Source organism: Chanodichthys erythropterus, chromosome 10 (genome assembly GCF_024489055.1).
Source record: "Chanodichthys erythropterus isolate Z2021 chromosome 10, ASM2448905v1, whole genome shotgun sequence".
NCBI lineage: Eukaryota > Metazoa > Chordata > Actinopteri > Cypriniformes > Xenocyprididae > Chanodichthys > Chanodichthys erythropterus.
The window spans coordinates 45,946,433-45,959,755 of record NC_090230.1 but is presented as its reverse complement, the minus strand read 5'-3'; the positions used below and the strand labels follow the sequence as shown (position 1 = coordinate 45,959,755).

At 35.4% G+C, this 13,323-nt stretch overlaps 1 protein-coding gene across 3 annotated transcripts in view; it reads left to right on the top strand.

Annotated features, from left to right (window-relative positions):
• The window catches only part of frem2a (FRAS1 related extracellular matrix 2a), a 66,705-nt gene that overhangs the window by 22,526 nt on the left and 30,856 nt on the right, over positions 1–13,323 (top strand). For all 3 annotated transcript variants that reach the window (XM_067399320.1, XM_067399318.1, XM_067399319.1), the window contains exons 5-6: positions 6,630–6,755; positions 7,534–7,785. In XM_067399320.1, coding sequence (XP_067255421.1) covers positions 6,630–6,755; positions 7,534–7,785 — 378 coding nt within the window. The remainder of the gene's footprint in view (positions 1–6,629; positions 6,756–7,533; positions 7,786–13,323) is intronic.

The following is a 13,323-nucleotide window of genomic DNA, read 5'->3' as shown; positions in this document are numbered from 1 at the left end:
ATTGCTGTATGTTGAGCGCAGTCTTACAATGTTTTAGCTAGTCATTAAATGTGTGCACGGCTTAATGTTGCTGTTTGAGCATAAAAAAGCTTAAAGTCCTTTCCGAAGGGAGATATTTAATTTAATAGAATCCACTTTCCAAGAACTACAACAAACAATTTGTTTGGACTACAACACATTTTTTCTGGGTATTGTCAAGTCACAATGTTACCTATTAAATAATCCTCACCCAAAGAATGCTCAAAAACCTTCCAGAACCTAAGAGGGTACAATGTAGGCTATGCACAAAAGCTTCTCCTGAAATAGAGCAGTTCCTACTTTGTGTTGTTTGTGGATATATAAGAAAATTACAAAAAACAAAACAAAAAAACATACCACTCTGAAATGTCCTGTGAAATCTGTTGTGCATGATTCTTTTGTTTGGCTTGTTTGAGCCAGACTGGGGAGAGGGGTGCTGGAATAATGTAAAATATGTGGGGGGGAAAAAAAAGATATTCTCTGCCCTAAAAACAAAATCAAGACTTTGTAAAAGGCTTCTTTAAATTTCAAACCTACCAGAATTATAAACTGTAAATTTTAAATTTATAAATATAACAACTGAAGAGTATTTTCTGCACCCCTGAGCATCACTAAATGGAATGGTAAAAACAGGGATTATGTTTTTCATTTTGGAAGAAACTGTGTTTTTATGTTCTGGCTCCAACCTTTTGTTGGGTCTATTTTTAATTGGAGTTAAAAGGCTAATAAGCATTCAAATGTGATGAAAAGCCCATGTGCATTAGCTAAAGGTGATATACAACCACCATTCAAAGGTTTGATGTCTGTTTTTTGTGTTTTTGAAATAAGTCTTTTATGCTCACAAAGGCTTTATTTATTTGATAATATTGTAAATAACCAATGATGTGAGTTTATAATATATTTATTTGAGTCAGTATGCTACTGTTTGTCCGGCTGCTCAAACAAAACAGCAACATTTTAAAAGTGCTACAGTGTTTACACCTTTTTTGGGGTAAAGTAAGTCAGGTATAAACTTGAAAATGTCTTACATATGGTTGTCTTTGCATATTAATATGGGATATAAGTATTTTATAATTGGAAAAATGCTGGTTGGTGCAGACCAGTACTTGCCTGTATTATCTGAATTACACTACTGTTGTCTGGGGTCTGTAAAAAAATTTTTTTTCTGAAAGAAATTAATAAGACATTTATAATATTACAAAAGATTTATGTTTTAAACATACACTGTTTTTGAACTTTCTATTCATCGAGTTTGTTGAGCACCAAATCAGCATATTAGAATGATTTTTGAAGTATCATGTGACACTGAAGACTGGAGTAATGATGCTGAAAATTCAGCTTTGCCATCATAGGAATCAATTTCATTTTAAAATACGTTACAATAGAAAACATTTATTTTAAATTGTAATAATATTTCACAATGCTACTATTTTACTTTATGCTTGACCATATAAATGCAGCCTTTGTGAGTATAAAAGACTTAGACTCAAACTTATGTAATGATTATATGAGATCAGTCCTTTTTTCAGACACATTTAGTTTTTCAAAAATATCTAAACATCTCCGCTTCAGCTGCTCAATATACTGAAACCCCCATTATATCTAGTGAAGATGTAAGTGAGTCAGAGGCAGTTAGGATGTACAAGAGACCAGAAAAAAAACCACAACAAAGCTGCTAAAATCATCCCAGGCTATTTTTCAATGTTGCAGATAAAAACACAGGCCTTATCTCCATATTGCAGATGCTTTTTTTCTCTTTCAGTGGACCTCAATTATTATAGCATTTGATATCTCTTCCTACCTGCGAGTTTTCAGCGCACCGCCCACCCCCGCATATTGGCGGCCCTTCTTTTCATCTTGAATTCACTGCACAGCTCTACGTCTTGTTTTGAAAGCGTCTCGTCGATAAATGTAAATTGACAATGGGTGTTTGAGAAAGGTTTGACAGTTCTGCACTGGCTCCCTCTGTAATTAAACCATTCGCATTTGAAAGTTAGTTGCACAGTTTTCGAGGGGTCTTTCAGAGTAGGCGCTGCACTTTTGTCTACGAGGACCTAAACAGAGAGGCGGCATAACAACAACAACAACAGAAAGGCATAATGAGACAGCCGTGGATAAACCTGTCATCAGAAACACTTTTCACAAAAGTTTTTTTTTTTTTATATATATATCTCCAAGCAGCTCTTGTTACAAAATATGGCTTTGTCAGTGTTGATCAAACCACGTTCGTCGCACACTGTCTGAAAGCTGTGGCGGAATTATTTGCCTGTTCATCATCACGACATCATCTCATATTCTCACAATTATGGGCATATTTAGATGTGGAGTGCAAATAACCGGAGGCTTACATTATTTTATTCGGTGAGTTTTTGTCTTTATCGCCTCCTCGGGGTCCCTGGATAATTAAAATTTTCATCTATATTCACAAACGCTGCGATAGTTTCCATCTGAATGTTACTTAAGCCTTGCTATCTTTACAGAAGTTATTCTCCTTAGAAAAAAGAAAGAAAACTCTGCTGCTTCCCCAGTGAGCTAATTATCAGTCTTATGGTGGGGTTTGTTTGCTGAGGCTGGTGCCCCATGGGAGGCTTAACGTGACAGAGTCTGGCTGCTCTTTCTAATGGCAAGAGGGAGGGGAGGATGGGGCGGTCGGCATGCTGCGGTCCTGTTGCTCCACGTGCAGTTTTTTCCTTTCAGGTTAATTATCCTTTTAGCTTTTATGCGTGTGTGGCAGTGTGAGGTCAGGCATTAATATTTGAATGCAAGTGGGAGGTGGTTTTCTTCTGACAAGGGCCTTCGGAGACCTGTCTGACCCAGTTGCCACAATGTCGTTCACACATGATGGCTTACACCGACCCGCGGGCTCAGACAAAAGCCTGCATCTGGAGTCACATCTGTGATTGGAATGGCTGTGATGTGACAAGCTTCCTACTTTACAGCCAGAACCTTTCACTGCTCATTAGCGTAAAGAGCAATTAAGGAAGAGGAGAGGCTAGAAAAGCATTTTAAAGTTGCTTACTTGAACTTTGCTTTCTGTTTTTAATGTCTTATGTTGAAAAAGGTTTTAATGAAAGTTTAAATGGCTTTACCTCCTGCTGGAACACACTGAAAGATCATGTCATTTTGATTTTCAGATCATTTTGAAGATCATTCGACTTAAAAAGGTCAAACAATCTACACTGCAAAAAAATAGTATTAAAACTATACATCATTAAAACAAGTTCGTAAGGAAGGAAGACATTTCATGAGGAAGAAAATTTGTAAGGAAGGAAGGGAGTTTGTAAGGAAAGAAGGAAGTTTGTAAGGAAGGAAGGAAGTTTGTAAGGAAGGAAGGAAGGAAGGAAGTTTGTAAGGAAGGAAGGAAGTTTGTAAGGAAGGAAGGAAGTTTGTAAGGAAGGAAGGAAGTTTGTAAGGAAGGAAGGAAGTTTGTAAGGAAGGAAGGAAGGAAGGAAGTTCGTAAGGAAGGAAGAAAATTCATAAGGAAGGAAGTTTGTAAGGAAGGAAGGAAGTTCGTAAAGAAAGAAGTTCGTAAGGAAGGAAGGGAGTTTGTAAGGAAGGAAGTTTGTAAAGAAAGAAGGAAGTTTGTAAGAAAGGAAGTTTGTAAGGAAGGAAGGGAGTTTGTAACGAAGGAAGCTTGTAAGGAAGGAAGGAAGTTTGTAAGTAAGTTTGTAAGGAAGGAAGGAAGGAAGGAAGGAAAAATTCATAAGGAAGGAAGTGAGTTTGTAAGGAAGGAAGGAAGGAAGTTTGTAAGGGAGTTTGTAAGGAAGGAAGGAAGGAAGTTTGTAAGGAAGGAATTTTTTAAGGAAGGAAGGAAGGAAGTTCGTAAGGAAGGAAGTTCGTAAGGAAGGAAGTTCGTAAGGAAGGAAGTTCGTAAGGAAGGAAGGAAGGAAGTTCGTAAGGAAGGAAGTTCGTAAGGAAGGAAGTTCGTAAGGAAGGAAGTTCGTAAGGAAGGAAGGAAGGAAGTTCGTAAGGAAGGAAGGAAGGAAGTTCGTAAGGAAGGAAGGAAGGAAGTTCGTAAGGAAGGAAGGAAGGAAGTTCGTAAGGAAGGAAGGAAGGAAGTTCGTAAGGAAGGAAGGAAGGAAGTTCGTAAGGAAGGAAGGAAGGAAGTTCGTAAGGAAGGAAGGAAGGAAGTTCGTAAGGAAGGAAGGAAGGAAGTTCGTAAGGAAGGAAGGAAGGAAGTTCGGAAGGAAGGAAGTTCGGAAGGAAGTTCGGAAGGAAGGAAGTTCGGAAGGAAGGAAGTTCGGAAGGAAGGAAGTTCGGAAGGAAGGAAGTTCGGAAGGAAGGAAGGAAGGAAGTTCATAAGGAAGGAAGTTCGGAAGGAAGGAAGTTCGGAAGGAAGGAAGTTCGGAAGGAAGGAAGTTCGGAAGGAAGGAAGGAAGTTCATAAGGAAGTTCATAAGGAAGGAAGTTTGTAAGGTAGGAAGTTCATAAGGAAGGAAGTTTGTAAGGTAGGAAGTTCATAAGGAAGGAAGTTTGTAAGGTAGGAAGTTCATAAGGAAGGAAGTTTGTAAGGTAGGAAGTTCATAAGGAAGGAAGTTTGTAAGGTAGGAAGTTCGTAAAGAAGGAAGACAGTTTGTAAGGAAGGAAGGAAGGATGGAAGGACATTTTCTGAAAAATATTTTTCTAATGTCTTATGCAATTTTGCTTCTCAAGTAGATTTATCTTGTTTAAGGGCATTTATTATTTATTATTGGAAAACAACACTTTTTCTTTTTTTTTTTTTCTTTTTTTAATTGAGGTTTAAGAGGCTTTTTCCCCAGTGTAATTGTCCTGTATGTATGTTTACCTAATGCAGTATATATTTGTGAGTTCATTGGAAGTGAATATAGAAAAGTACTGTAATTCTTTTTATAAATAATCTGTTATGATTGACATGTATATAATTAAAATAAATCCCATCTATACCACGCTATTCTGTCAATCAAAAGTAATTTGACTGCCTATCTGCAGAGGACTCAACCAAGAGCTGAATATAAATGCACAAGATTTTTCTTTCTAATCGGTCTTGTTTTTGTTCCTTACAAAACAAGGTCATTATTTTGGCCTCTGATGCATGAGTTTCCTGTGTGAGGGTAAGACACAGTCTCTCTCAAAAAGTCTTATACCTGAGAGGCTACATACATTCGCCTCATTGTTATTCTTAGAGCCAGTGTTTGAGTCTTGAGGGCTGTAAGATTCATTCTTTTATCACCAGAGCAGTCACTCAGTCTACACAAAACTCAAAGACTGAACAGTGAACAATGATATGGTTTTGCAGAGGATATTTTGTTCTGAAATTCACAGTCTCTTGTCTGAAAAAATCTGGGGTGGATAAACTGATAAACTAAAATATAGTAATTGCTGTCTTTCTCTCTTTTTTCATTTTAAACAAATTGGGAGAATAGAAGATTGACCTGTCAAAAAAACAAATTACTGTAAATTTGATATGAGCAGTTTTATTTTCTATTCATTTTCTATGAGGTTTGAATCTTTGTATAAATACAGATTAAATCCATTAATTATTTGATATTGTATTCTAGCAATATACATTAAAATTAAAAATATATATATTTGAAAAAAATATGTCAGAATTTGTAACAGGGTTGCAAATTTAGCCTAAATTAAGTTGTAATTCAGTAGGGGCTAGCTAGTTTTAGACCAAATATAGTTGGCTCATATTTCCTGTAAATTTAAAGAAATAATATATATATATATATAATATTAAATAATAACTTGAGTAATGAGGTGAGCATCAACACTACAATTTATGTTAAAAAATAAACTGAGTTAATTTTATTACACAACATTTGTGAATATAATATTTTATCCTGGGACAACAAATTGTACTGTAGGCCTATTTATTGAAAGTACTTTTTATATTTCAAAGATGTCACTGTTTACCTATTACTTGAACAGCTAGTTGCTCTATTTTTTACCTCCACTTTCCTTCTGTGCCAAATGACCAATTGCATGCTGGATGATTGGAGATGTTTGCAAAGGATCATGTATAATTGCATAGAAGGATCCGGGGCAGGAGAGGCCATGCAAAGAGGGATCTTTTTTTTTTTTTTTATTGGTCCCTGTGTGCCTCTGTTTCAAAAACACCACCAGGCTTTCACTAGTTCTGTCTATTCTATAGATTTTCCATCTCTGGCTAGATTTTTTTTATTATTTTTTTTTCCTCCATCAGTTCAGTGTGCTATAAAAAAATCTGTTTAGATGTTGACTCAATCTGACCTATGGTATTTGAAAATAGCAATGCCTGAACAAGCTCCCATTCAGACAGTTTACACTGCAACACAATGCAATACACAGCCAGTATGTATAGATATCGATGCCGCATAGTCCAAAGGCCACTAAAAACCTAATATAAGGCGCTCAATATAAAAAAAATCTATTTTCTCATACTAAATGTGTTTTTGCCTTTTGTGCAAGATAAATGTGCATTACACGCCCAGTACAGAGCCGTATGATTTGAAATAATTATATATTGAAGAATCAATCCACCGCCTGTGGTGTTTTAAAGCCCTGCGGTAATAGTCTTTCTGACAGGGAGCTGCTAAATCCCTCAGTGACTGATATAACAGAACAGCAGTCCTAATACTGAGTCATATCTTCTTTTCCCTTTGACAGAGTCCACGGTGTTCTTTCCTCAGGCCAGCTTTGCTGTGGAAGAAGATATCGGAGAACTCCTGATCCCGGTGCACAGGAGTGGAGATGTCAGTGAGGAACTGATGGTGGTCTGTTACACCCAGCAAGGTGCAATACACATTATATATGCTCTCATTTTTTTTACAGACCGTCTTTATATTTAATAGAATGATAGATTATGATGGCCAAAAGTATTAACTTCTACAAACTTTTTTTTTTTTTTTTGCATAAAAACTAAACTGGAGCTTAATTGTGTAAGAAAATAATTATATAAATGTGCAAATTTTATGTACAAATACAAATGCTCATTTTACAAGTTATTTATTTTCAAGTAATGCTATTTGTTAGTGGTGGAACTACAGGGAGTTTGTGAAACTGCAATAGAAATTCAATGCTAAATTAAATAAAAATGTATCATTAAAAATTATAACATTTTAATTATAAATTAAATTATTAAAATAACCTTTAGAAGTTCTTATATAAATGAATATATATATTATATATTCAATTTTACAGTCTGTTTCATTTTAATTTGTTATGCCAAAAACTTGATGTTAAGAAATTCTTATTATTATTTAAAGTCTCAGGGGATACTGTAAATAATTTATAATGGTTTTTGTCCGTGTCATTCATTCCAAAGCAACGTTCATTTTTGTGTGCTTTTACTTCTGTGTCCCATTTAAAAACATAAAATGGGTTCAAAATGAAGGTGAGTAAAGAATGACAGTCATTTTTGAACATTTTAATTGTCATTTTTGGGTAAACTATCCCTTTAAAGATTCTTTCTTGCAACATTTCTTTAGATGTTCTACGTCCTAGCATCTGTAAACACTTTATGTGCATTTGAATGAATTCCCTGCATGTGTCCTTTCTGTGCCTGCTGTAGGCTCTGCCACAGGAACCGTCCCCACTTCTGTTCTGTCCTACTCTGACTACATCTCTCGTCCAGAGGAGCAGGCCAGCATTCTGCGCTTTGATAAGGATGAGACGGAAAAGCACTGTCGTGTGGTGATCATTGATGACTCGCTGTATGAGGGTGAGGAGAGCTTCAACGTAACCCTCAGTATGCCTGTGGGAGGCCGTCTGGGGCCAAAATACCCCACTGCGCATATCCACATACTGCCGGACCAGGACGACGGTAAGTACTTGTTTGCATTTGTATGATTTAAAGTAAAGGAACAGGAAATTTTCTCTCCAGGAAATAATTGTTCTGATATTGACAGTTTGATTATATGTACACGTGACCTGGACAATGGCTCATCTGAGCCATAAAAGGGCTGAATACGTCAGAGCTGTGGCTTACACGTGCTCTTGGGGCTGTGGTGCTCATGTAGGAAATTTGAGTTTGAGTCTGGCTTGTCATTTCCTGTTCCATTTTTTTTCCCCCTCATAATATATTTCTTCTTTTTGTATCAATAAAAAGTGCAAAAAGTAACAAATAAAAAATAAATGTAGAATATTTTCTTTTAATAAAAAATCAAAATGATGATGCAGACTTACAATTCAGTCTGTGAATCATACAAATTAGAGCTATTCACTGTCCATATCATGCTCAGACAGATATGTTTGTTAGTTCAACACGGAGTGATATTTTAGGAGCAATTTATCTTTCTCCAAAGCCTCGTATAGCATCAGAATTTTCGTGTCTCATGCGCATACAGCAGCCAGCGGATGAACCCAGAATAGACACAATGCACATGTAAATGGGCAACGCTGAAGTTTGCACAGGAGTCTCTTTCTCTCCGGCGTTATGAGGCCTGAAATCACAGATAAAGTTGAGTTATTCTAAAGCCTTCTTTCCTCAAAGCAAGAGAATTAATTATTTTTTGGTGGAAAGCGAACGGATTTTTGTTCTTTTATCTCTGTTTTGCTGTTATTATGGCACTTCTCAAAAGTTTGCTGAGGAAAATAGGAGCCGCTGGCTTAGCCCACCTCAGACAGAAACCGTGAAATTGCACTCAGGAGAAAGCTGGAAGGGATAGAGTTCATCCTTTGGCTCACTAGGAAACTATACATTAACATACATGTATATACCGCTGTTTGTCTAAATCCCTGTGCTGCTCGACGCTGAATGTGGATTAGTGGTAATTCCCATGTGACACGAAGGTGAAAGCTTTCGTCAAGTTAAGTTCAGCTGAGCGTGCTGCATTCGGTATATCTGACAAATAGTGTTTATTAAAGCGTAAATTGTGTGTGTGTGTGTGTGTGTGTGCGTGTTTAAGAAAGGGGCCGTGTAATTAGAGGATGTTCATGCCGCTTTGTTTTGGCATGTCTTTCTGACTCTTTATCTTCCTTTTAAATCCTCCCTTTCTCACACACAAACAGTATACCTCAGGCTACTGAAGTTTTTTCTGGGGCAATCCTCTTGTCTGTGGTACAATATCCTAAGGGTATTAGATTGTATCTGCCTCTATCTGAGGCTCTGTTATCAGTAAATCTGGGCTAAAATCACCAAAACATCAATCAGCAGCATACAATAGCAAAACAGTCTTTAAATTCAGGGGTAGAGCTGCAAATGAGTGTATAGTTTTAACCTATTGTGATTTATTTATGCTTAACATAGAGGTTACAAGGCTCCTAAAGGCTTTTAAACATTTATTATAAGATAAGTGTAACTATAATAAATTGTCTTTACTTAATCCAGAACATGAGCTGTGAATGTGGAAGATGCAATTCTGTGTACAATATATGCCTGTTTATATCTTGATTTCTCTGAAGATGAGAGCTCAGAACCAAGTGAGCAACTCTCTGTATACAATATTTTAAGGCATCATAAGCATATTACAGCATCGAAAGGTAGGAAGCAACATTATTCTGCCCTCTAAAAGTACCTAATTGTGGCCAAATTCTAAAGCTGTGTCACATGTCCTGTGTCACATGTCTCAAATTGTCCAAAATCAACAGTCAACAAACATGTTCATTTATATACTTTATATTTCATTCTGTAATGAAAAGTATCAATCAAAATAGTTCAATGACTATTAAATTACCATTTTACATACTATTTATTTTTAAAAATTAACTTTTTTTTCCACAAGGATGCATTAAATTGATCAAAAGTGACAGTAAAGATATTTATAATGTTACAAAAGATTTATATTTCAAATAAATGCTGTTCTTTTGAACATTAAATTTATCAAATAAATTTTTTAAAAAATTATCATTTTTTACATTATAATAATATTTCACAATATTAATGTTTTTACTATCTTTTTGATCAAATAAATGTCTTGGTGAACATTTCTTTCAAAAACATGAAAAAAATCTAACAGATCGCAAATTTTATAATGGCAGTGTATGTGTACATGATTTGTATTTTATATTCATCTTAGAGCATAGCTTCATTGGCTTATCATCGTGGTAATTTCAAATTCATTCATTTTTTCTTTTAACTTTGTGCATGAGACACTGAAAAACAGACATGCCACAACGGACATCTTTGTGTGTGTGTGTTTGAAGAGGGTTGTTTTTCTACATTCTTTCTACTTGAAATGCTGACTGTGAATAGTAATAATGAAATTCTGTATGAAATACTACATACTAAATTGGTATCATCTTGTTCTGCTCAGTTCTATTTCTTATGTGAACACACATTCGCATATACCTACGCATGAATTATTGATCTGGTGGCCCTAGTTGGGCTGCTCAAGTAGGCTGTGTATCATTTCTGTTTTTATTTTTCTGTTTATCAAGGTTTCAGAACCGAATGAAGAGAGTCTGTGAAATTTAGGCTGTTTACTGTGTCATTTAGATTTATGTGGAGTGGATAACTGCAGATGGAGAGATAAACATCACTCCAGCAGAGTAAAGCAGTACACCTTCCCCAAATGACCAGATACCATGAGGAAATAGACTGAGTGTGTGTGTGTGTGTGTGTGTGTGTGTGTGTGTGTGTGTGTGTGTGTGTGTGTGTGTGTGTGTGTGTGTGTGTGTGTGTGTGTGTGTGTGTGTGTGTGTGTGTGTGTGTGTGTGTGTGTGTGTGTGTGTGTGTGTGTGTGTGTGTGTGTGTGTGTGTGTGTGTGTGTGTGTGTGTGTGTGTGTGTGTGTGTGTGTGTGTGGCAGGAGTTTGCAGGTAAACAGACAAAGGTTGACTCCCTCAGGCAATGCAGGAATGATTTTATCTCCAAATGCTGGAGAGAACATCTCAACGAGTAAGGAAAGAAGGTCAAAACTACAGCTGAAAAATCAGTCCAAAACTCAATTACTCTCTCTCTCAATTGTGTGTATGTGTGCTAAACGAGAACTAGTTTAAACCTGCCTCTTTATGAGATAAACAGTGTTGGTAAAAATAAATAAATCTGAATAAACTAGAATTTTTTTAGTTGCGTAACAGTAGTTTAGCTGTTTTTTAAAATAGTGTTGCTTTTTCAGTAAGTCATTGAGTCGGGTGGACTGAGTTAAGAAGTTCCTTTTCATACTGCTGTCTCTCTCTGAGAGCTAATGAACAGCATCAAAACAAACAAGGTCCGGATGCCGAGCTCAGTGCTGTTTGGCTGGCAGCGACTGAGCACACTGCAGATTAAAACTGAAGAGATGTTCTGCTGCAGAGATAAAGAATACAGCATCTAGTGAAAATAGTCGAACAGCCAGACTGCAGGATATTCTGGGTACTTAAACAGAAAGACCCACTTGTTTTACAGTATATGTAAAATGACCAATCATAGGTTACTGAAATTGATTTTATTACGTAAATATGATTGTGTAGAATTTCCATTCTATGTGATTTCTGAAAGAAATGAATACTTTTATTCAGCAAGAATTCATTAACTTTCTATTAAACTTTCTATTCATCAAAGAATCCTGAAAAAAATATATATATATATTAAGCAGCACAAATGTTTTCAACATTAATGATAATAAGCAGATTTAAAGCAGATTGTTTTCTATTTTATATATTTTAACGGTGACCTATTATGCCTCATTTTACAAGATGTAAAATAAGTCTGTTGTCCCCAGAGTGTGTATGTGAAGTTTTAGCTCAAAATACCCAACAGATAATTTTTTATAGCATGTTAAATTTGCCACTTTTTGTGGTTGACCAAAAACGCACCGTTTTAGTGTGGTCCCTTTAAATGCAAATGAGCTGCTGCGATCAGCCTAAGAAGGCGGAGCTTCACAAGCTGATTCTCCGGTGACAGGATTCAGTCAGGACGCACAATAATGTCAGAAACTGCAAATATATGCTGCATGGAGATAGAACAGGTATAGTTTAGTTTAATTACGGTTATAACTTATATTGTCTTCTTCTTTTTATCCACTATATTAGTACAACCTGTTGTACCATCCGAATGATGGCCAAAACTTTACAGATGAGTTTTATGATGTTTATTGTACTTCACATAAAATAATAAGCGTATGTTTTCACTCTAGATAATGTTCTTAATAAAACACAGTGCAAGTGTGCATTAAAATATTATCCATAAACTCTCTCTCCCTTGCATTATCATCAACATACATCATGAAGTACACAGAAATACTCATTACAACTAACAGTAAACAAATATATAAAGAGCTTATGCCTTTTCGGGAGGTGCTTAATAATCTGGTACGCTTTATTTCCGTAAATCAACTCCGATGAACTGTAATAAAGTGCTCTCACCTTCATTACTGCTGTATCCAGTATCACTCTGGAGACTGTAAGCTGGATCACAAACAGTTTGTACTTATATATAAGTATTATATAAGTATTGTATTACACATATTTAGCACAACTTCTGTTTTGTATTGTCACTTTGTATTGATATTCATTCAGCAGTCCGGTGTGAAATGATTCACGTAGACATAAACGGATTTTGGTAGAATTCAGTGTTAATTTTGACAGCAAATTTTAATTTAGTCTTAGTCATAGTCTTTTGACTAAAATGCCATTTAGTTTTAGTCATATTTTAGTCATCGGAAATTGTTTTAGTCATATATCATAAGATTTTAGTCGACTAAAATTTAATTTAATTAAATTGTAATGCATTAAGCATTTCTCTAACAATGCATAGATCCTATGCACTGATATAGGTAGGCCTACATATTCCCCAAACTGTTTATGTTCACCCAACTGTACTTTGCTCAAAGCGGACATTTTTTGACCGTTCAGGTGCAAAAAGACACGAAAGAACAAAATTCAGTACTTTTCAGGTATTGGCACACTTATCATTGAGGTACCATTGTAGTTTTTGTTTAAAATTTTTATTGGATTTGATTTTTAGGTTTTCTGTTTTAATTGTAATTTTAGTTAAAAGTTTTAGTAATTTTTTTGTTTATGTATTTTAGTATCTTTTTTATTTATGTTTATTTTAATACCTCAGGTTAAGCTAAAGCTTAGACTTTACATTTTTTTATATATATTTATTTTTTATTTCAGTTAACATTTACTTCAAGTAATGAAGATTTCTTTGGTTTTAGGTTTTGTTAAGCCTTATACTTGTAAAATATATTGATTGTGTCAAATAATGTTCTTAGTCTTTCCTTCCTATGACAGAAGACACAGTAGTTTACTATAAATTGAATAGAAATTAAACTACAGTTTATTGTGTAAACAAAATAACAATGACCAGGAAAAAATCATTATAAACCATCCCAAAATACACCGTGACTCTTATTCTGAAATGTCTGCAGTCTGCACTGTAGCAGGCTACTCATGAGGGAGATAAAATATGCATTCTTACAACTGTCTAAAACATAC